The sequence below is a fragment of the Alligator sinensis genome, unplaced genomic scaffold, assembly GCF_000455745.1.
Source record: "Alligator sinensis unplaced genomic scaffold, ASM45574v1 scaffold533_1, whole genome shotgun sequence".
NCBI classification, from domain to species: Eukaryota; Metazoa; Chordata; order Crocodylia; family Alligatoridae; genus Alligator; species Alligator sinensis.
The window spans coordinates 712092-736839 of NW_005842330.1; the positions used below are offsets into that span (position 1 = coordinate 712092).

The window sequence follows — 24748 nt, forward strand, 5'->3', positions numbered from 1 at the left end:
GAAGTACAGATCCCCATCAAAATTCACCAGCATTCTTTGCCTGCTACATAATGGCATGTAAGCAGTGGTTCTCAATAACAGATCAATCACAAATCCCTTTGAGATTAAGATGAAAGTTAAGTAAGGCTGTGTCATTACTCCAATCAAGAAGATATTCCTCATCGCACTGCTACATTTGACAAGGCAACAAGCTTTTGGAGTGAAGCTAAACTACCGAATGGATGGTAAGCTGTTGAATCTCAGCCAACTCCAGCCAAAACCAAGATCACCCCAACCTCAATCACTGAGCTCCAGTATGCTGATGATGCTGCAGTGTGTAATGCCTCAGAAGCAGACCTTCAGACAATTGTTGATGTCTTTACTGAGGCATATAATAAAATAGGACTGATACTTAACTTTCAGAAGACTGGGGTACTCCAGAAGACTAAGGTCCTCCATCAACAAGCTCTTAATGAGCAGTCCCCATCTCTAGTCATTCAGATTCACAGTAAGACTCTGGAGAACACTGAATATTTCCCATACCTTGGAAGCATCTCTCACAGAAGGCTGACATCAATAAAGAAATCTAACATCACCTCAAATGTGCAAGCACAACCTTGAGACACCTGAGGAATTGAGTATTTGAAGATCACGACAGATCAGAAACACAGCTCATGGTTTATCAAGTTATAATCCCCACCTTACTGTTCGGAGCTGAGATGTAGACAATGTACAGGAGACATCACAAGTCACTGGAAAAGTACCATTAACACTGCCTACAGAAGATCCTTTAAATTCAATGAGAAGACCAATGCACCAATGTTAGTATTATCTTGCAAGCAAACACCATGAGCATCAAGGTGATGATTGTCCAACATCAACTTCACTGGGACTGCCATGGCGTCCGGATGTCCCCAAACTCCAGACTCCTAAAGCAAGTTTTATTCTCCCAGCTCAATCAAGGCAACCACGCAGGAGGAGGGCAGACAAAGCACTTTAAGGACGTCCTCAAGGGCAACTTTAAAAAAAATGTAACATTGACATTAACTCATGGGAGACTACTACCCAGGCTCACCCCAAATGGAGGAAGAGCCTGAATACAAAGGATGTCAGTACTTTGAAACCTTAGAAAGACAACAGGAGACAGAAAAGTGGAAGCAGCAGAAACAGCGTGTCATTGATCTCATGTATTAAGAACCCAGAGCCATCTATTAATTAAGAACCCAGAGCCACCTATCCCACACAGAAATGTGCCCAAGTTGTAAATGTGTCTGTTGATCCCAGATAGGCCTTGTCAGCTATCTTCAGACTTGCGGATAAGACAATTATGGAAGAGAATAATCACTGACTGTGAGGGACTGCAAATTTTGGTGATCCTGAGAAGAGAATTGCTTGGATATGCACATACCTCCCAAATTTTTTTGGAGAAAAAAACACAACTGGCAGCTGTTTGGCAGAAGCAATGAAGAAAGCAATTCTTCTTAGCTTTTAGCCCAAAAGCCTACTGCAGGGCTGTCAAACATATAGCCAATAGAACATTTGCCTCTGGCCCATTGGACACTCAGAAGCTCTGCAACTAGCTGGGGCACAGTGCACCTTAGCACTGGGGTTCCATGTGCCTCAGTGCAGGACTCTGTGGCAGAGCCACTGTCCTGAGACATGCGGAGACAGGGGAGCAGTCAAATTATAGCTGCCTGCTCCCTGTCTTGAGACACCCAGCTCATAGGGCTACCTGGGGTGCAGGGTGCCACAGCACAGAGTCTCCACAGCACATGGAGATGGGAGAGCAGGCAGCCCTGGGCTACCTGCTCCCCCATCTCTGCATTTATCTCAGCTTGCCATTTTGGTATGGTTTATGCTGCTTTTTCCCTAGGTTTGGGGGGTGGGGGGATTGCTACTGGGAAATCCTGGTAGCCATTTTTACCCTGGCACTGCAAATTAGCAGCACCATGCACTGATTAATGTTAAACTCATGTTTAACCACACATGCCTGCACATCTGGATTCAGCCATAAAGGTGAAATAGGATTTGGCCCTAACTGACTCATCAGGCCACACTCCAATCTTTCCTTTTTATATGTATGATCCAAATCTGGCTTAAATGCATAGACCATGTATAAAAAGGGCAATTAGCAGTATGGTTTCATGGTTTTTTTTATTAATATACATCTGCAGGAAAATGGAAAACTGATTATTAAAACAATGAACATTGAGAAACAAAATGCCTGGGAAAGTCATCTTTGAAATATTTAAGAAATGAGATCTGTGGATCACCGAAAGTCACCTTTCTTCAAACAACCTGGTATTGTTCCTTTGTGAATAATAAAGATGTATGCGAGGTGTGTAAAAATGTAATGTCACTACATAAAATGAAAAGTCCCCAAAGGCCTCTTATCAAATTGGGCAGGTTCCCAGCTGCTCGGTGTGTTAGTATGCTTCCCTCTTGCCTGCCATCTTATGCTCTAGGATCTTAAGCATTAGTTTAAAAGGAAAGCAAAAAAAAAGGTCTATAGTGCTTATAATTATGGAGAAAACATTCACAGGGTGCAACAGAGTGCATGAATACTGTTATTAACAACTACATGTTATTAAGGTAGGGAATGTATTAATTGCAAGTATAGTATTTAAATGTAAATGTCAAAGTATTTCACCATCCATCTGTGAGTGGGTTGGTAGCTAAATATAGTTTAGTCAGGGTCGGGTGCAGAGCTGGCGTGAACAGTTGGGTTTCTCCAGCCCCAAGTCTGCCCTCTGAACCAGTTCAGACATTTGCTAAACCAAGTTAACCCAATTCTGAACTAATTTAGTTTACCTGAGTAGGTGATCTAATTTAGATTGGGCTCATCCAAGTTAAGTCAATCTCATGATAATTAGCCTAATCATTCCACATTATCTTTTTGAACAGTGGCACAGCCTTTACTCACTTTTCAAATTGCCAAGGTGTTTAAGTTCATTAAAAATCAACATCAGTGAGCCATAAATGTATTTCATCCATTCTCTTAAAATCCTGATGCAACTTTTCTGGTTCAGAAGATTAAAAAAATGTTCTTGCCTTCATGTTCTTATGCCTCTTTGGTTATTAGTGGACTAGAAAATGCAGCAACATCATCATGTGACATAAGCAGATCACTTGGATTCTTTAAATATATATATTTATTGAACATTCTCATCTTTTCTGAATTAATATTAATAGTTTAATAACCTCTGAAGGAAGGAGACCACAATTATGCTCAGAGGAGGACTGTCATTTATGTCAACGAATCTGAAAATGGAGAAAGGGAGTAAAAACTCAACAACTGTAAGATATGCTTAGAGATAAGAGGATATAAACTATTAAATGAAAGAGGTGCTTTCACAATTACCTACCCCTACAAATTATTGCCAAATCAAAATTATGCCAAACCAAAATTTAAATATGGCCATTTAGGTGCTCAGATATTAGAACATATGGTTCACCATGAGCACCTAGACAGAAAGTTAATTTAAATGTCATTATTACTAGTCTTTTTCAACACTTGCCATTGATGTTTATCTTTCTTGAAACCATTATAGCCTTTTGTAATTTTATCTTCAGCAGATTTTGTTACCAACTCTTTTTACCTGTCCCAGGGTACCACCCATATATCTATTCATACATCACTGTTGAGTTTTAAACTTAATCTCAACATGTGTCTTTAAAATGTATTTTATTCAAAAAATAACTTGACAATGTTTAGCCGAAGTAGTTTTTGAGATGGGGTTGCACAAGATGTGGATATTTGCTCTTGGAGTTTTCTTCAAAAGTCATTGACTATCATAACACTAATTACCTTAAGAGTGAAGTAAATGTTTCCTTACTATTGCCACATATACTGTTATTCCCTCTCTGAGGATCATCACCTTGTTGTGGTGGAGAGGCTTGTGTGTTCCACTGACCACAAGAGTGATGCCGTCTGGAGCTCATGCTCCTGGTAGGGCCACCCATGGTGGCAAGGTCAAGGGGGAGGTTCTAGACAAAGAATGATCCAAGAAGTCCTCAACGGCGGAGCAGGCGGGGGAAGGTTGTGGCCCCAACAGCTATGAAGGTGGAAGAAAGCTGCAATGGAGAAGTGGCCTCACTCATCATGGTTCGCCATGCCACTGAACCCGGCCACCAACCACCAAGACCGTGTGGGCCCGACTGCTCACTGAAGTCTTCACACTAAACATGCCATGCACGGGCTTCTGTCCGGGCCAAAAGCCCTGTGGCAGTGAAGGATTGGCAATGGGGGCAGGGCTGTGATACCTGGAGACCCCCAGCCAAGAATCTGCACACAGGCAGTGGATGTGCGATGGTTGTTGGGAACATGTGTCGGGACAGGGGTGTCTTTCTGCAGCTGCATCCATGACTGAGAAGTCCTTTTTAGGATACCCTCTGCTCACCCGATGGAGAGGGGGCTAGAAAAGGTACCCCAAAAATAGACTGTCCCATCTCTCCTGTCTGGGAAACTGCACCCAGCAGGATCACCATTCCTGTGGTCGAAATAAGAAAAAGCTAAACTTTGGAACCTGGAATGTGAGAACGCTTATCAACAACCCAAAGAGTGATTGCCCAGAGAGATGAACTGACATCATGACTCGGGAGCTAGCGAGGCACAACATTGACATTGCTGCTTTCAGCAAAACCTGGCTTGCTGGGGAGGGACAGCTGAGGGAGGTCAGTGGAGGGTACACCTTCTGGAAAGTAAAACCAGACTGTGACTCCCATACCCACGGAGTCAGTTTTGCCATCAGGAACAAGATCACTGATGTGCTCCCTGAATTCCCTTCGGGTGTCAATGAAAGTCTGATGACACTTCACCTCCACCTCAACCAAAACCAATGTGCCACTGTCATCACACACAGGTTCCAACTCTAGATTCTGATGAGGAAGTCAAGGAAAGGTTCTACTCCAATCTTGACAATGCCCTTTCCTCCATCCCCAGGGACAACAAGGTCATTCTCCTGGGTGACTTCAACACCTGGGTTGGACGTGACCATGAAACCTGGAGTGAAACTATTGGTAAGAATGGTGTGCGGAAGGCCAATGCCAATGATATCCTGCTCCTGACCAAATGCTCCCAGCATGGCCTGATCATGATGAACACTGTCTTCTGCCAGAAAGACTGGGTCAAGACCACGTGGAGGCATCCAAGGTTAGAGCACTGGCACCTCTTGGACTACTTCATCGTCTGAGGTAGAGACCTGAGGGACATACTTGTCATGAGAGCCATGAAGACTGCTGGACAGATCACCAACTTGTGTGCTCAGTGATGAACATCTGCCTGGCACCAAGACACCGGAAGACCCAGAAGGCTCCCCGGAAGTGGCTGAACGTCACAGCTCTGAAGGACCCTGGAGAATGGGAGGAGTTCCAGGCCCAGTTGTATAATGCTATAAAGAAAGTCCCTACTGCTGATGATATCTCCATCCAGGCACACTGGGAGCAACTCAAGTCTGCTGTCCAAGATGCCTGCACCCAGACTATTGGATTCACATCACAATGGAACCAGGACTGGTAAAATGTCAATGACACTCAGATTAACTATCTCCTTGAGTGGAAGTGTGCAGCATTCACCGGCTGGCAAAGCCATCCATGAACTCAGTGAAAGACAGCAGTGTACCACCAGCTGAAGGCTGAGGTGTAGCAATGCATCCGTGACATGAAGAACAACTGGTGGGTACAGAAGGCATGCATGATCCATGGCTACGCTGACCAGTATGACATGCATAACTTCTTCCAGGCTACCTAGACATCCTACATACCCTGCTGTATTAGATAAAACCCCATCTGATCACAGGACGACTCTTGGCTCCTCAAGGATTATGACACCCTCTGTCTGCGTTGGAAGAAGAATTTCAAAATCCTCCTTAACAGGGAGTCTACCATATCAGAGAAGACCATCCAAGCCATCCCACAACACCCTGTGGTAGATTCCCTTGGTGATCCACCAAACATGAGAGATCTGAAGCGGGCCATCCAACAGATGAAAACCAACAAAGCCTGTTGGCTAGATGGTATACCCACAGAGGTCTACCATGCTGGCGGCTTCTGGCTCACATCACAACTCCACCAGCTCATCCTCCACCTTTGGGACAAAGAGGACATCCCCAGGGATCTCAAGACTGCAACTATCATGACCATCTACAAGAAGGGGGATAAATGTGACTGTGGGAACTACAGGGGAATTTCTCCCCTGTCTATTGTGGATAAGATCCTGGCCTGCAACCTCTTGAACTGCCTTCATCCCATCACTGAGGAGATCCTTCTGGGTTGGAAACCCAGTGTGGCTTCTGACCATCCCAGGGCACTGCTGACATGGTTTTGGTTGCCAGGCAGATCCAAGAAAAATGTTGGGAGCAAAATCAAGAACTGTTCCTTACCTTCATTGACCTGACCAAGGCATTCAATTGCTTAAATCATGAAGCTCTGTGGCATCATTTAATGCCTTGGCTTCCCACTGAAGTTTGTCACCATGCTGAGGCTCCTGCATGATGATATGACTGCCACTGTCTGGAGTGGAAGATCTGAAACCAACGCCTTCCGCATCCAGACCAGGGCAAACAAGGTTGCGTGATTGCCCCCAACCTGTTCACCATCTACCTTACCATCATCATCCACCTCATCTGAGATGATCTACCCTCAAGCGTCAGTATCTAGTAATGACTGGATGGGAAGCCTTTCAATCTTGGGCGCTTCTGGGCAAAAATGAAAGTCACCACCAAGGATATCCATGACTTTCAGTTTGCGGACAACTGCTGCATGATGACTCACTCTGCACAGGATGTGCAAGTGACCTTAGATCTCTTCAATGCTGTAGATAAGAGACTTGGTCTTTCTTTGAATGTTGCCAAGACAAAGGATCACCAGCAACCCTCCCCAGGCCAGCTGAACATCCCTCACACTCTACACAGACAGTGAAGCTCTGGAGTAAGTGGAGCACTTTCTGTATCTCAGCAGCCATCTCTCTCAATGGGTTACCATCGATGAAGAAGTCTAGCACTGGGTCAACTGTTCCAGTGCCACCGTCTTCAAGCTGTGACAACATGTCTTCAAAAATAGACCTTTGGAAGTCACCAAAGGTGGGGTTTACAAGGCTGCTGTGCTGACCACCCTCCTCTGCTGCAGTGAAATCTGGACCATCTACTGATGGCACATTAGGACCCTCAAAAGCTTGCACCAGTGGTGCTTGTGTCGAATCCCAGGGATCAAATTGGAGGACTGCAGGACCAGTCCAAGTGTCCTCCATGAAGTTGCATCCACCAGCATCAAAGCCTTGCTCTTGAGAAATCAACTCTGATAGACGGGCCACTGAGTCTGGATGTCTGAGAACTGCATCCCTCACCAGATTCTTTTCTCCAACTCTCCACTGTCCAATGCTCAAAGGCAAGTCAAAGAAAATGATACAAAGACATGCTCAAGGTTACCCTCAAGCATGGAGGCATTGACATCAATGACTGGGAGGAGCAAGCTGCTGACCGTTTGGTGTGACACCACCTGGTCCACCAAGGCATGCACTACTTCAAGGCACAATGACTTGATACTGACACAGAATGGTGGTGGCAGAGGAAGGTGAAGGAAACCAACCCTGAGCTGTGAATCCCACTCCCCTGCGCAACAACATGCCCCCATGGCTGAAGAACATGTGTATCCAGAATTGGGCTCCTCAGTCACCTGAGGACCCATCAAGCTTCGTGGACATCATCCTCAACTTGGAGGGACTGCTGGTAACAATACTGTTAGTATACATACAACTGCATATGTTCATTTCTAAATCCTTTTTTAGAGTTCTGAGTTGTAACATCTAAAATTATATTTATCTGAAAACACAGAAAACAAAAGAACTGAAACTTTACCAACTGACACAAAGCTAACAAACCTAGCCACTACACTAAATCTCTCAACAATTTTGGCAAGAATAGTATTATAAGGAAGAATATTACATAGATAAAGTACCAGGTTATATTTAAAAAATCAGTTGATGTAATTTAAACTTTCTAACTAATGCCAGGGTTCACACATTATCACTCCACCCTTATGAAGAATCTAAAAACAAACTATCGGTATAACAAAAAATACCTTGATGATTTCTTTCTGTACTTTGCACAAACTCTTTCCTTTGCCTTCATATTAAACATGATATTTCTCATATCCCAGGTACAGTTGGGCTTAAATGGGATATTATAATGGAAGTAACCTGCAATCTTAACTATGGAAAAAATAATATCATACTATTACTACTTCCAGTTAAATAACTTTCTGCCAGCACTTCCATTTTGTCAACAAGAACGTATATTTTAGAGTGAAACAGGCAGGACACATACATTGCCAAGACAATGCGACTAAGACCCTGAACCCTCCAGAAAAACATTTATAATTTCAAGGATTAAAAATTATATATTTTAATCATTTTTTTAAAGTATACCACCCCCATCCTCCTCAAACAGCTTATGATTAAATCTCAAACTAAGGGAAGAAATACCAAAAAAAGTAATCTTTGCTCATCTGCGTCTTCAGCCACATTTCCATAAAAGGTTATTACGTTTAACAGCTGGTAGTATGGGCCTCAACAGAATATCTTATGAAGATCATAACAAAACAATGCTATGAAGTTAAATGTTTTTGATGTTGTAATTATAACTGAGCCCGATGGTATTGGTATAGTTTATATTCATCGGCTATTCTATTGCTTGCCCTAATTTTCAGACCATAAAAATTCAAACAGCACATACAGTTCCTGCAGTCATTTTTTTTCAGATATCAGATGAAACCCCTGAGAAATAGTTGATGATCTGGCCTTCTCATAATCACAGGTTTCAGCCTAAAAAAGTTGTTTGATCACTTTTCAGTATGTTCTTCCCCTCGTGCTGTTGACTAAAATTTAAGTGCTAGTTTTTTCAATGATTTATGTTCAGAACAAGGTGAAACAGCTGAGAAAAAGGTTTCACAAACATCTGTGGTTCCAGAGTAAAGATCAAGTTGAGTGTTATACAAAAGCACATTTAGCCATTTTTTATTTACTGTATTTACCCAAATACTATGACCCTGAATGTAAGATGGCCACCCAATAATTAGATACTACACACAGAACATTTACAAATTTAGTATAATATTCCATTTATGGAATCTAATTATTAAGTCCCCCCCTCCCCCCTCCCACTACTGCAGGTGGTGGTATGGGAGGTGATGAGTGAGGAAGTAATGGGACAGGTGGTAGGGGTCAGGCAGGGGGGAGGCAGTAGTGGGGAGCTCATGGTAGGGTAGTCAGGGATCAGTAATGGGACAGGCAGTGAGAGAAGCAGGCAGTTGCTCCCTGCTACCTGTCCCCCACCCCCCACTAACCCTCCATTGTACCAGCCTCCTTCTTGCCCCCAGGCTGCTCCACTTTTCTTTTCCCTGTTCTCCTTACTTCCCCCTCCATGCTGCTTCTGCCACCCACAGTATCAGGTTTCTGCCCCACAAGGTCTCATCCACCCACCCACCTGCACCTCCACCCCAACCCTTACCTTTGCTCTATGCTGGCAAGCTCCATCCATGCTATAGCCTGAGGCATAGAGCATGGCTCCATGGTTTGAGCTCCCTGCCACAGTCACTACAGGGCCAGACTGGAACCATGCTCCAGGCCTCAGGCTGCAGCAGGGACAAAGCCTGCCACTGTGGAGCCAAGGTGAGGAGGAGTACAGTAGAGTGGTGCAGGAGGGAGACTGGGGGCTGAGTGGGAGTGGTGCAGCATGAAGAAACAACAGGGCAGACTCCAGTTCCACAGCAGGAACCACAACAGCTGTCTGTCCCCCTATCCTTTGGCTCCAAGGGCTGCTGTAATTAAAGTGCCTGGACCATCATGTGTATCACGGTCCCGATGCTGAAAAATGGCAGTTGGGGCAGTTTAACTACAACTTTTCGGAGCAGCCTCACTGCACAAGTATAGGTGCCCAAGTCTCTAAAGTGGGTAAAACTTCCACCCCTTACCCTCCCTCAGAGGCACCTCTGCTTCTTTCTCCATTCCCAGACAACCCATGCATGGTTGGCATGGGTGACTTTAATTACCTTAACATCTCATGGGAGGAGCACACTACCAAATCGGATCTATCGTGTACCTTTCTCACTTGAATTGGGGAACTCTACTTGTCTCAAGAAGAAATGGGTCAACAAGAGGTAAGGCACTCCTGGATCTGGTACTGGCCAAAGAAGGTGATCTAGTGAGCAACCTGAGAATTGAAGGGAAGCTAGGAGACAGTGATCATGAATTGATCACTTTCTTTATCCATCGCAAAGCTGGCAAATCAATCAGCAATGCAGAAATCCTTGATTTTAGGAAAGCCAACATTCTAGAGTTCAGGAGGCTGGTTGCCGAGGCCCTGAGAAATCAGAATCTAACAGAGAAGGGAGTCCATGATGAGTGGTCACTTCATAAGAATGCAATCCTTAAAGCACAATGGAAGTCCATCCCAGCCCATAGGAAAGGTAGTAAAGGGCTGGGAGACCCCCTTGGCTATATAGGGGACTAATGGACCTCCTGTATCTGAAAAGAAAAGCCTACAAGGGTTGAAAGTCAGGTAACATCACAAAAGAGGATTATTTGGCAGTAGCCCATACCTATAGGGAGCAAACTAGGAAACTGAAGGCCAAAACTGAACTCAAAATGGCTGTGGAAATCAAAGAGAACAAAAAGTCTTTCTTTAGATATGTGGGTAGTTGAAAGAAAAACAAGGGTAACATTGAGCCCTTGCTAAAACAAATGGGGCAGCTAACAACCAAGATCCAGGAAAAAAACCTAACTTCCTTAATGGTTACTTCTGTTGGTTTCCACCAACCCAAGGTGACCACCCTGCCTAACAAAATGCAGGATTGCCAGGGCATAGGCACACCCAACATTGGCGAAGATCTCATGAGGGGACTTCTTGAGAGGCTCGACACCCAAAAATCAGCTGGCCTGGATGGAATGCACCCCAAGAGGGAAGGATATTTGGAAAAAAAAATCAAAGAAACCATTAACACCAGGCTAATGGAGTGCAACATTCTGACAATAGCCAACATCACTTTGTTGCAAGTAGGTCATGCCTGACCAACCTCATTTCCTTCTATGACTAGGTGATGCATCACCTGGACAAAGGAGAAGAGGCTGATATAATTTACATGGACTTCAAAAAAGCCTTTGACTTGGTCTCCCATGAAGTCCTCATGGTTAAACTGGGGAACTGCAGCCTCAACAACCTCAGAGTCTGATGGCTCAGGAACTTTCTCCATGGTCAGACCCAGAGAATGATAGTCAAGGGAACCATGTCAACATGGCACCCCCCAGGGTTCCATACTTGGACTAGTACTTTGTTTATAAATATGTAAAAAAACAAATAAAAAAAATCTGGATTCACTGATGATACCAAATGGATTTGCTGATGACATATGTATAAACAATCTAAATTTGCTGATGACACCAAACTATGGGGAAGCGTAATCACACTAGAGGATAGGCTGGTGATTCAGGCTGGCCTGGACAGGCTTGCAAGGTGGGTGGATCAAAACCTGATGGTATTTAACACTGAGAAATGCAAGGTGCTCCACCTCAGGGAAAAAGATCCACATCATATTTATAGGCTTGACAGAGCTACAATCACTAGCACCATGAATGAAAGAGACTTGGGGGGTCATGACTGACCACAAGATGAACACGAGCCATGAGTGCAATGCTGCAGCCAGCCAAGCAAACAAAACCCTCGCTTTTATCTACCGATGCATCTCAAACAAAACCAGTAAGTCATCCTCCCACTGTACTCAGCCTTGGTGAGGCCACATATGGAGTACTGAATCCAGTTCTAGGCTCTGTACTTTAAGAAGGATGTGGAGAAGCTTGAGAGAATCCAGAGGAGAGCCACACACATGATCAGAGGACAAGAAAACAAGTTTTATGAGGAAAGGAAAGCACATACATATATAGATCCACACATATAGATCCACACACACACACACACACACACACACACACACACACACGCACGTGCATGTGTGCATACATATATATAAATACACACACGTATGTATGTGTGCATGTGTGTCTGTGTGTGCACGTGCACACGTGCTTGTGTGCATGTGTGTATATGACTGAATTACTTGTTCAGTTCAACTGATATGAGTAGAGGCTTTTAATGACAATGGTGTTCTAATTCTAGTTGTTAACATGTGCACTGTGTTTTCAAATACAAAAACTGATTCAATACAAAAGCACCAAAAGTTGCATGTTCCAGGGATTCAGTACATTCTAGTGCATCACTCTATATTTTAGATTAGCCTTCTTGTTTTTTTTAATTCTTTACATATTTTATCTTGTATCTGAACATGTCATTATAATCAATAGTTAATAAATAATAATATTTTAAATGTGTTTAATACATATGTTATAATCAAAGCTGTAAGATACGAAAATTAAAAATAACTTTAGCACATGTTCAGAGCATTCTTTTATTATTATACAGTTTTAAAAGCTTCTCAAAGCAAGAATTGGTTACAGGGTCTATGTTTTTGTATTATATTCCTTCCAATCACCTGTACCAAATTTCTTATTGTTAATTAAGTCAGTTTAAACACATCAGGCATTTTTACATATGCTCTGAGGTTGGGGGGGGGGGGGGCAATTTAAAATTCACTATATAAACCCCAGGGCTGGTTGCCTATATAAACCCCAGGGCTGGAACTAGAGAGGGAGTTCTCTGTCAGCAGCCAAGGGGGAAGGAGCTCTCAAAGAAGAAGCTCACCAGAGAGGCTTGACTGCCTGTTCTTCTCTGAGTAGGATGAAGGGGCTCCAGGAGGTCACCAGAGACCCTGGCCTACAAGGCACTTAATGCTGGGAGAAGTTTGATTTTTTATACACCGGTGGCTCGGGCTGAGGCTATTGGGGAAGGAGGAGGCCTCATTGGGGATCCCATTACAGTGTGGGAACCCCAGCACCACAGAAGGATGCAGCAATAAGGGGGTGAGCAGACCCCAGTGCGAGAGAAGTGCGCAGCGATAAGGGGATAAAAAGACCCCAGTGCCAGTGTGGGGCACAGAGACAGGGATGCAGAGAGCCCAGCATCAGTGTGGGGCACAGAGACCCCAGCACCAGAGAGGGGTGCAGCAACAAGGGGGTGAGCAGTCCCCAGTGCCAGAGGGAGCACTGCCAAAGTGGGTGAACAGACCCCAGTGCCAGTGTGGGGCTGTGGAGAGCGCAGCACCATTGTGGGGCACAGAGGCAGGCCTGCAGAGAGCCTGGTGAGGACAAGAGGCTGAACTATAGCAAAGCCCCAGGAGAGAGAACATTTAATACCATTTGCGAGGCTTGGGGCATGGTAAAAGGGTGGTTTTGGAGCCACGCATCTAGCCCATAAAGCTGAGGGTGTCCTGGGAGGCATCCATTTTAAAGCGGGACCCAAAAGGGGTCTAAGAACCCACAGGGTTCAGTGGGGTCCATCAAGACCGTGTCCAGAATACAAGCTTGAAGGCAGCTTCCCGATTTATTAGAATTATCAACAAGACATGGCAGGAGAGAAAGAAAGTGCCAGTGGGGCAGGATTGGCATGGTCAAAAAGCCCTAGGGGTATCACAGCCATACCTGGGGACCCTACACTGTGACACATATACAAGTATAAAAGGGAACACTGAACATTACTGCCAAAGTAAATTACTTTTGTACAAACTTTCTCATTTTCATGGTTGCCCAAGTATGAAAGTGTCTTTTTAAAGTGTGACTTCCTAATATAACCACGGCATGCAAATGGCTACATAACCCAACATATTCTTTCTTTTCCAAGGAACCGAGATCTGAGAATTTAGAAAACTGAAACTATTATCCCTCACTTTTCAGGGAAAAATCCAGAAAATAAACCCATCCAAACCACAATACATTTTTGAATAACAAAACATATACTATTTTTTTAATCCACAGTTGGACACCTAAATACAATTCAGATACTTTAATGCCAATGAAAGTGCTCTTAGTGACTTCAAAGGTTTTCTACTGAGTCCCTAAACACCAAATTTGAAGTACAATCAATAAGTTTAAGGGCAGCCATGTACCTAACCTTTTGTTCCCAATATGTAGGTAGAACAAGAGTTCTACTGTAATGCTTCCTGTCTTTTTTTCTCCAGTGAACTCCTCCAAAAAATCATGAAGTCATGAACCACATCTTAGACATCCAGATGCATTAATACTATGGCTAGTAAATCTATTTTATTTATGATATCAAAGATTCTTGACACTAAGGGGACTTTAACATGTGCTCCAGGGGTGGGGGAGGGAGTGGCACTTTATAATTACAGTGGCTCTTAGAGCTACTCTAATTAAAGTGCCACAGCATCTTATGTATCAGTGTCCCCACACTTCAAAATGGTGGTGGGGGTGTTTCAACTAAAGCTCGTTTGATGAGCTTTAGTTCAAGTGCCCCGTCGCCATTTTAAAATGAAGGGACACTGATACATGAGACGCTGGATGCTGCCAGAGTGTCAATCGAGCAGACTCGACTGAGTCTGCTCTGATGCACTGTAATTACAGCATGTCAGAGCAGCCTCCACACTCATGTACAGGAACCCTAAAGTTTTGCATTTCAACAAACTGCTTAGTATAGTAAATTAAAAATACTGTAAAACACCTTAGAAAATACTGGTGGAATACAATCTACCTTTTTTAATGCAAAGCCATCATTTCTCATCCTTTCTGGTATGTACAAAGAAATCAATTGAGGATCAACCTCTTTATAACAACCCTTCTTGTATTTGAAAACTATTATCAAATTTTTCCCCAGTTTTCTCTTCTCCAGACTACAAAAAAAGAAAAAAAAATCCTCATTTTATCTAACATCTTTTTATATCATGTTCTTTAATTTTCTAATAATTTGTGTTAGTCTCCTTTGAATTATTCCTAATTTGTCCATGTTTTTCACGGATCAGAAGGGGACATGATACTCCAGGTGAAGCCTCAGCAATGCAGACTATAATAAAAGTATCAATTCCCATAACCCGTTGTGATATTCCTCTTAATACATCCCAGCATGCTATTAGCTTTTGTTGTAACATTATGACACTGTTGTTTAGTATTCAACTTGTGCTACACCGTGTTTGTGACCTACTATAACCCCCTATAATTTACAACTTTTTTGTTATTTTTTGTTTTTTGCTATATACTGGAAAAATAGGCTGCAAATATTGGAGAGCAAAGGTGGACTAATTGAATGAATGACATCAGGATTTTTTTAAGGCTTTTTTGATCAAGATTGCTGATCTGTTTTTAGTTTGATCAGTGTATTCCCTATTAGCCACATCTTGGGAAAAATGACAAACAATGTTTAGAGTGGAAACAACCTCAAATGAATGGAAATCAGGTGTCAAAATGAAATTATAATGAAATGGCAAACATCAAGATTTCTGATCATTTAAAGTTGATCTCTTATTCCTTGGTTTCCTTGGAGAATGCACCAATCACAAGCAACATTCTTATTCCCTAGCTTTTCTAAGTTGTATACTGCAAGAATGAATACAAGTAAAATAAAGTGAAACTAAAACAAGGAAGTGAGGGAGGGACAGATAGAGGAAATGGAATTTTCAAGCCCACATTATGGACACATACATACATTAAACTTATACCATTCTAAGTGAAAGTGGATTGATCTAAACTCACAACCATACAATGTTCGATGTATATAGACCAGTCTAAAAATGACAAAAGTGGTCTAAGACAGACCTGGTGTAAGGTGCACTTAGTTCAGATCAATTTAGGTTAGACTGACGCATTGACCTTCTGGAGTGTGTCCTTATCAATTCAAGTTAGATCATAGTCCTCTAGCATTCCAGCCTACTTTGCAGCCTAACAGTGATGAACCTCATCCTTCCAGGACCAGCCAACTCTTACCAAGGAAATGTCAGGAACAAAGTACTGCTCCTGCATGGATACACAGCTAAAACATCTTTCCTGTAAGAGAAGGAGGGGGTGGTTTAAAAGCTCTGCCAGGATCTCCCAGAGTGGTCAGTTCCTGCCTTCACCAGGGATGGTATGAATCTTTGCAGGACTCCAGGACCCCAAACCCTCTGAGGGATTAGAGCAGATGCCTGCCACAGTTTCTGAAGGGGGATGTAGCCTCTTCTTTCCTGGCAACCTAGCCCATAGCACCACTGCAGGGTCTGCTGTCCACCCACAAAACAGCTGGGACTTTGGTCTCTGCTGTGCTGGGTGGAGAGCAGCAGCACGGCTCCTGGCCTCAGGATTGGGGAGAGACAGAGTCAAGACAGAGGACATACTGAAATCACCTGATCATCTCTGCATGAGTGCCCAGGGAAGTGTCGGTGGGGGGGCGGGGTCCAAGGTTCCTGCCCTTATACTTCATTTTATTAGCAAACATTACAAGTTCACACAAAAGCTCTGTTTCTCCCTTGTCAAACAGCAGAAATACCACCTGTGCAATGGAGGACAGCGCATGGAGGATGTGATGCTAGTTCGAGGACAGGGGGCTGCACAGCTGCAAAGAGCATGAGGGATCACCATTGGAGGCATCAAAGAAGCAAGAAGGAGATGCTGGAGGCTTTGGACACTGCCTCTGAGTGACAGCAAGCATAGCTTATTCCTGGCACCAGGAGCTGTGGGACTGGCATGAGAAGAGATTCCACATGTGGCGGGGGGGGGCATCTGTTGTCTGGGGATACCTATACCCAGGCTGCTGAGGGGCTAGTGCTGTGCATGCACGGTGCACCATGACTGGTCTGTGCACTGTATCTGCTTTGCCCAGGGTTCACAGAAGACCTCCCCACCACTCCCCATAGTCATATGGCACCTGCTTAGGCAGAAGTTGAGGTGCTCCTTTTGGTGGTGCAGCTGCCCCATGTAGAGCTTCATGAGCCAAGACAGGAGAAGTTAGGCTTGATCCCCAATGATATGGGGAGGGACAACAGCACTGATATAGTTGGGGACTCCAGGAGCATAGCATCTACTCTCCATTATCTGTGGCAGTGGGGAGTTTTGGAAGATGTGGGCATCATGGGTGCTGCCTGGTCAGCCAGTGAAGATGAGGATGAAAAGACCTTGGTGGTCAACAACGCCCTGCAGGGCAATGGGGAAGTAGTCCTTTCAGTTAATGAATGCCTGAGTGCCTTGGAGCAAGCAGAAGATGGGGATGTGGGTGTTGTCCACTGCCCCCATGCAGTTAGAGATATCCATTTGGTGGAAGCCAGCGACCACCTCTTGCAGGTTGGCTTGGCAGATGAAGCAGTTGGCCAGGACATTCTGAATGACCAGGCTCACCTCCACGACAGCCTCTCTGGCCACGGACTTGCCCACGCCAAGCTGGTTGGCTATGTAGTGGAGACTGCTGGGGGTGGTCAACTTCATGATGGTGATGGCCACCCACTTGTCTGGAGTGAAGGATGGCCACATGTTGACCTCCTGGCATATGATGTAGAGAGCCACCTGGGTGATGATTTCCATGAAGGCGGCCCAGCACATGCAAAAGGTCCCACTGTTTATCATCCTGGGTGCCTAGGACAATCTGCTCCTATCAGTTGCTGCTGGTGATGCAGGGCCAGGACCAGCATCCAATGGTCTGGAGGTGGTGCCAGAGCACACTGGCATCCTGGGTGGCCTCATCCTTGATGTCTATGTGGAAGTTGGTAGGCCAGTCCAGGATGCTTGGAGGGTGCAGTAGGTGGACCCATATATGACTGCTCATTAATGGGCAGGAAGCCATGTTTCATAGTGACCGATTGCTGGATCATGTCCAAATGGCTGCATGTGATGTTCTGTAGCCTCTGGCAAGAGTCGCACAGGATGACAAGCAGGACACACCACTGATCTTGGGTCTACGTGCTTGGATGCAGGCAGTGGAACACCATAGCTGGATGGTGGTAGGCTGGGACATGGAGGCACGTGCAATTCATGATGGAGGGCACTTTATCTGGGGCTTTTCTCGAAGCTTCAGGGTGGTGTGTGGGGTTGGAGTGGGGGGTCCAAGGTGACATAGAAGGGGGTGGGGGCATGCTTGTCCATGCCCAGCAGCCAATTGGGGGTGACCTGAAAATTTGGCTGCACTTGGCAGTCTCCAGCAGCCCCGGAAGCCCACAGGATATGATGGGAAGTGGGAAGGAGTGCCCCCAACCTGCAGACTTTGACCAGCACAGGATGCCTGCTTGCCTGTACCCCGCAAAGGGTGAACACATATACTGTTCACTCCTGATCTAAATTAGCTTGCTTATAGAAAATCATGCAACTGAGATCAGTTGTGGGAGTGTGTATAAGACACACAATCAGCATTGTATAGGTATTAGTGTCACAGTCTTCCTCCTGGCTGACTGGGGCTTCACTAGTAACTTCTGTTCCCACCTGCCACAACTTTGGTATAATTTATTTGAGCAGAAGGCTCCCAATGGGTCTATGTTGCTCAGGCAAGCCCAGTGATTGTCTTCCCAGGGCTCCTACCTCCCCTTGTACTCCATCCTTTCACCGACCAGATGTTTCTGATGCAAGGAAAATTAAAGTTCTCAAAAAATGGAAGAATAATCTTTTCCTAAAGATCCATGGTCAATAGTTATAAATGGTCAGTCCACTCCAATAACTGAGAAGATAATGTACTTGGAACTTCAAGCTTCCTCCACTCATAGTTAGTTGCTATCTCCTTTGAAGCACTCACTGTAGATCCTGGTACTCTTCTCATGTTCTCATGAGAAAATAATTCAGCTCTGCAGTGAATATTCTTCTCATGTTCTCCTCTGTCTGGGGATCTTGCGCTGGTTCCCCTGTTGCTGGACACCCCTCCATTTGTCTGGACTTCTAACACTTTTCTAATGCCCCCTCTGGGGCTGGCTTTCTACATTTAGCCAGCCTTTGCCTCCAAGCCAGTTACTTTCAGTCTGTTGACTCTCGCTGATGTGCTGAGTCTCTCCTGGCTGCCAGCCCTCCCCACTGTGCAGGCTTCTCTTGGTCTTCCTGGAATGCATGCTTTACCCAGCATGGCAGTTGTCCTCCAGCTGCTAGGCCTCTCTAGTAAACAAGTTCTTTCTGGTGTGCAGGCTTTTTCCAGCATGCCTGTTCTCCTCAAGCTGCTGGTCCTCCCCAGTGTGCAGGCTTTTTCTGGCATGCCTGATCTCCCTGGTATGCCAGCTCTCACCTGGCTTCTGGCTTTCTGCTGGAGCTGACTTGGGGCTTCCATTTGTACCAGTAGCAGCCAGATATCTGCCCATCTGAACCCAGCACATGCTCTTAAAACATGGCCGGAGCCATGGGAGTTGGCCACTGCTCCTCTGGTGCTGCTGGGATATTTGCCCCACAGTAGGCCTCTCAGCCCTTCCCGGGCCATCTACTTTTCTCCTGGGGTCCAGTGCTACTTCCCCTCTCTTTCCCCATCCCATGTTCTTTGGGACAGTGGGGAACTCACTCCCATAGAGTGGTGGAGATATGTTGGCAAGTTTTACATTTCTTGTCCTGGCTGTCTCAGACGGCCAGGGCCGACTCGAGTTATGCTCGTACATCAGGGCGGGCTGGTGAGTGGAGAGGCAGACACAACTTATTGGTTGCAAAAAACTTTACTCGCACCGCTTGCAATCACGACGCAGGTGGTCTGGTCATCTGAACAACCACACGAGTTGTTCCAGCTGGCGGGGCCCAAGCCAGTTAATCCGTCCGCAATTCGAAGCCGGCGTCTTCGACTTGGGCGGAAGTCGCGCGGAATTTTAAACTGCCAGCGAGCCAATTACTAGCCGCCACGTGTGAATAATTTAGCACTGGCCAATAGCGGGGCACAAATTTACATCCGAATAGCGGGAACTCTTTGCACCATGCATTTCTGTGCTGCAAAGAAGAAATGCATCCTGCAAAGGAAACTGTAAATTGGCAGGAACTCTCCTACACGCGGGCTCTTAATTGCAGCAGAACACGCTGCCGTGCAAAGGAGCTCTCATGTGGCCAGGAAATTCCATAGTGCCAAGGCACCAAAAAATCACTGGGTTGTGACACTGGCATGGTCTGGATCCATTTGGTGTGGTTTGGGCATAGGAAATTTGCTTCTGGTGAAGTGGTTATGGCCCAAACCACACCAAATGAATCTAGACCATGCCAGGACAAGAAATCTATATTTCTGGCAACATATCTCTACCGCTCTCACAATAACTACACCATTCCTGGATCTTACACCTGCACCTCCAGAAATGTAATATATCTCATCTAGTGCACTAAATGACCTGATGGAAAATATGCAGGAGAAACCAAACAACAACTGCATACCAGAATGAATGCACACTGAAAATCTATCAAAGACAGAAATACCAATTACCGGTGGATACACACTTCTCACAAGAGAACCACTCTCTCTCCAATCTCAGTTCTAATCCTCAAAGGGAACTTACAAAACACCTTTCACAGATGAGCCTACAAACCTCGCTTCATCAGTCTACTGGATACAAAAATATGGACTAAATATAGACATTGGATTTATGGCACATTATAACCTGCCTAACATCTGATACCCCAGGTAATCTCTCTACAATTTAACAGCTACATTTCATCACCAGGTCACAATTTCCTTTCCCTCCTCCCCCTGCCACCTGTCTCTTACCCCCTCTGATTCTCACTGCCATGCATTGGCATTTTCACTGACCTGGATTCTTGCATACTGGGTTCTATCCCATTAGGAGTGCATAAAACAACTGCAGATGCTCCCTCTGCCTGTAGAAGGATGTTTGTACCCAAACGTTTGCAAAAAGAATTTTTCCAACTACTGTATTTTAGTTAATCTAATAAAATCTGTCAGATTGACTAACCGGTGTGAATAAGAGATTCATTCATCAGAAATTACAGTAATACTATTTAACATTTTTTATAGATAATGAATACATATGTGATCTTTAAATTATTAGAATAATTTTTAAGTGAAAAAAGTCTTAATTTATGAGAAATTAATAGACAAAAAAGTTATTTCACAGCTACTTTTTTCCCCCTCCAAGTAAATGAAGATGACACTGTTACAGTGTGACCTCTGTTTAGATTTTGCTTATTACCAAGAAACTGTTTGGTTCTTTTCTTAGGTAGTGAGAAAAAAAAACCTTGCACAAGCTCCTACCCCAAACTATTGAGTTTACTCTTCTAAGAAGACATTATATAAATTGAAATGTATAATTGTATAATAGAATAGGTTGTTGAATGAACTCAAGGAACCTGCCATCAGGTGCACAGAGTTACAACTGGACAGAACTTCACTTATACTGGTCATCTGGAATATTGAGGGGTCAGGGTAGGGGGGGCTGGGCGGGAAAGGATATCTGTTGGTCCTGGGAGAAGTAGGCAAGAAGGCTATGGGTGAGAAAGATTTTATGTGGAGAAGAAGAACTATATAATTCACAGAAAATTATATTTTCCTACAGAAATGTAAAAAGCAAGGCTTAGTGACCCCAACTGTTATTTTAACATCACATTTACTTTGGTTAAAAATACAAAAAAACTATTTCAGTCGAACAGTAAAGAACAGCGATGGAAGCATAATAAAAACAGTGAGATCTTTTAATCTGTTGAGTAATTTTCAGAACATAACAGTAACCAAGACTGGCTGATATTCATAGGCAAGTGTGCTGAGAAGAACCAATTAAAAACATTGGAATTAAATGGGATAATGCCTGAGAAGGGCAAGTGAGCATGCCTCGGCATATGAATCATAAGTATACATTTACTTCAACAAATAACATATCATTATTTTTAGGTTACCTTGTGGCTGACGACTTGGATGATATATCTGAAGGTCAAAAGGCTGTGCACTTGTCTTCTGTATCACACTGACATTTTGGCCTGTCCATTTATTAGCTTTTGACAATGTATTGGTCCTCCAGTCAGTCCAGTATACATCACTCCCATATAAAGAAACAGCAAAAGGATGAGAAAGATATTCATGACCTCGTATGATCTCTATCATGCCAGTTCCATCATATAACGCTGAATAAATAGCATCTGACCTACAAGAAAAACCAAATTAAAAGAAACCAATATAAAATCAAGACAGCTTAGCCAATATGAGAAAATAATTCAGCTCTGCAGCGAATATTCTTCACTTTTTAAAGATTTTTTCCATTATATAATTATTACAAACTCAGCTAGAGCAAATATTACCTTTGGGTGGCTCAAGCATACATGATCTAGGGTTCCTTGCTTTTAATGGGTTTTTTTCTGCTTGTATTATTTCAAAATTAAAATACAAGTTATCTCAATTTATTTGAAATATAAAAACAAAACCACTAATTTTTATTCGCATGATTTTAAATATATTTTTAAAATATTAGCAATAGGGCCTTTGACATGTATGTAGTTCCTAAATGGGTCAATGACTATTTTTTGCAGGAAGATAAGTAGGATTTGCTCTATTGTACATCTTTTTTTAAAGTATTTTATTCATTCATAATAATTTCAAATGTATATTAAGGACCTTATCCTGTACATGATGCAGTCATTGGCTAAATGCTGGCTTTAATGGGCTAAAGATCAAACTTTGGACAGCTCATGTATAACACATTTATTTTAAGATCAGTAATGTAGCATATCTTCTGCAGTCTACATCAGATTCCATATATAACAACAAGCCCTAGAAAACTGATAATTCACGTTGTAACTGTTTTTACCTGGCATCTGTCCAGACTATTCTTTTTTCAAAATGATCAACAGTAAGACCATTAGGCCAAGCTCCAGTACCCATGTCTTTATATATGATCTTTCTTCCTGCACCACTCATGGAAGCAGACTCAATGCGAGGAAAATTAGCATCCCAGTCTGTCCAAAACAGAATACTGTACAAAAGAAGGAAGAAAGGAAAAAAGCTCATACTTGAACATCTGGGTAAAATCATAACAAAGCAGACAAATTATATATATAGAAGCTGTGCATATATGGTACTTAAAAAGATAATTAAGGGAAAAATAACTTAATACTTAAATATCTGAAATATCTCAAAAGAAACTAAGTTACAAAGGGAGTCTTTGGCAACCTGTAACATTTTCATTAGGAGGTAAGATGAAATGAAGAAAGTGTGTTATGATTATAATGCTTTGCCATTTCAAGACAGTTATGAAAATGGGGAAAAAAAGCATTTTGGTTTTTTTTATAGTTATCTAGCTATACAATTCCTTTCTTTCTTAATGTTACTACTTGATCATTGTAACAGAGAGCCAAAGTCTCCTGTTACTTTAAGGGTGAAGGAGCAGCAGAGAGCCTCAGGCAGGGAAAGCTGCTCGTTATAAGCTGCCAGGGAACAGGTACCTGGGGATTAACCTGATGCAAGCATTTACCAAAGAGCTAGCTGTGCAGCAGTAGCACCATGGGCTAGAGCCCAGCATAGGAGATGAGATATGAGCACAGAAAAGATCAACAATAGTAAGTCACTCTGCAGTTGAGCCAACAGGCTGAACCAGGAGACACCTGTGGCAGCTCAGGGAGGCACCTGACTGGCAGAGGGCAGGGCCAGGATGGTATATAAACATAGGGCCAGAGTCAGGAGGGGCAGCCTGGCCCTAGAGGCAAGAGCTGCAGAGCAGGGAGAATGCAGGAGAGCGCCCAGCTGGCACCATGGCTATCTTGAGGAAGCTGAACAGAGTGCTACTGCCCTACAGGGGAACATTACCTGGGATAAGGGGAAGCCTTGTTATGCAGGCAGGTAGCCACTGTTTATGTCTGGATCCAGAGGGGCTTTGGTTTGTGTTTGCCAGAACCCCCTCCTTGGTTAGTTTCAACTGGTGGTTTGGACATGGCAGAAAGGGGAGTGAGCAGAGGCCACAGCAGGGCACCTAGGGGTTTAACCCACAGTGGGGTGCCAGTGTTTAAAGCCCTGCTAGGGGCCTTGATTCAGGGCTTAGACCCAATGATGAGGTCTAAAAAGCCTAGAAAGAGAGAGAGAGAGAGAGAGAGAGAGAGAGAGGCTGGAGTGTAGCTCAGACAAGAGGTGGACAAGGGCGAGGCAGCCCAGTGCTCAGGGAGGGCACAACCATGGCCATGGTGGCCTGTGAATGAGACAGACAGTCCTAGAGGGGTGGAATCGGGGCCAGTGGCCTGGAGCCCAAGCAGGGAGCAACCTGAGAGGGAGAGACTCAGGCTAGGACCCAGAGTCAGGCCCAGCACAGTAGGTCTAGGCTAAGGGAACCAGCAAGAGAAAAGGGGCAGAGGCTGGCAAGGCTGAGGCCCCAATTAGGGCATAAAGACATGAGGTGGCCTGGTGTTGTATTGGGGTGAAGTGCCCAATGAAGTCATTAATTAGTAACACTAGCAAGGCATGGCTATAGGGGCTGTAATTAGCCCTTAAAGATAACAGATGCCTTCAGTGCCCACCTAGCAAGGTCACGGTGGAGACCAGCCAGGGCCTGGAACAGCTAGCTGGCATCTAAAAGAACTGGGGCTTGCTCTAGGACCCATTAAGCAGCCTCCGTTCCAATCAAAACATTGTGTCATGGCATGGCAGTAAGTAAGAAGAGAAGGGCACCTCTAGAGCTGGATAAGGGTTGTGTTGCCACCAGGGGGCATGACAGTCACCCGTGGAATTCAATGCTATCATTACTGATGCTTGAACATTGGAAATATATCTATGCTTTCTCAGACAAAGGAAATACTCTGGGGTTTGCTAGCTTCCATAATCAAGAGCTGTATACTTCAACAGGCAATATTTAGAGCAAACTGTTTGTTTTCCACACTGCACGTACTGGTTGATTAGGAGGCAGTATGTCTTTTCACAGCTACCAAAAGCTTATGTCAACTCTTTTTGACTTGCTGAGCCCTACTAAAAATTTGTCTGCAATTTAA

The 24748-nt window shown here is 44.1% G+C and overlaps 1 protein-coding gene across 1 annotated transcript in view; it reads right to left on the reverse strand.

Annotated features, from left to right (window-relative positions):
* The window catches only part of LRP1B (LDL receptor related protein 1B), a 1375759-nt gene that overhangs the window by 559266 nt on the left and 791745 nt on the right, over positions 1 to 24748 (reverse strand). The window contains exons 26-27 of the mRNA XM_006028602.1: positions 22585 to 22749; positions 21680 to 21924 (exon numbers count right to left, since the gene is read on the reverse strand). Coding sequence (XP_006028664.1) covers positions 21680 to 21924; positions 22585 to 22749 — 410 coding nt within the window. The remainder of the gene's footprint in view (positions 1 to 21679; positions 21925 to 22584; positions 22750 to 24748) is intronic.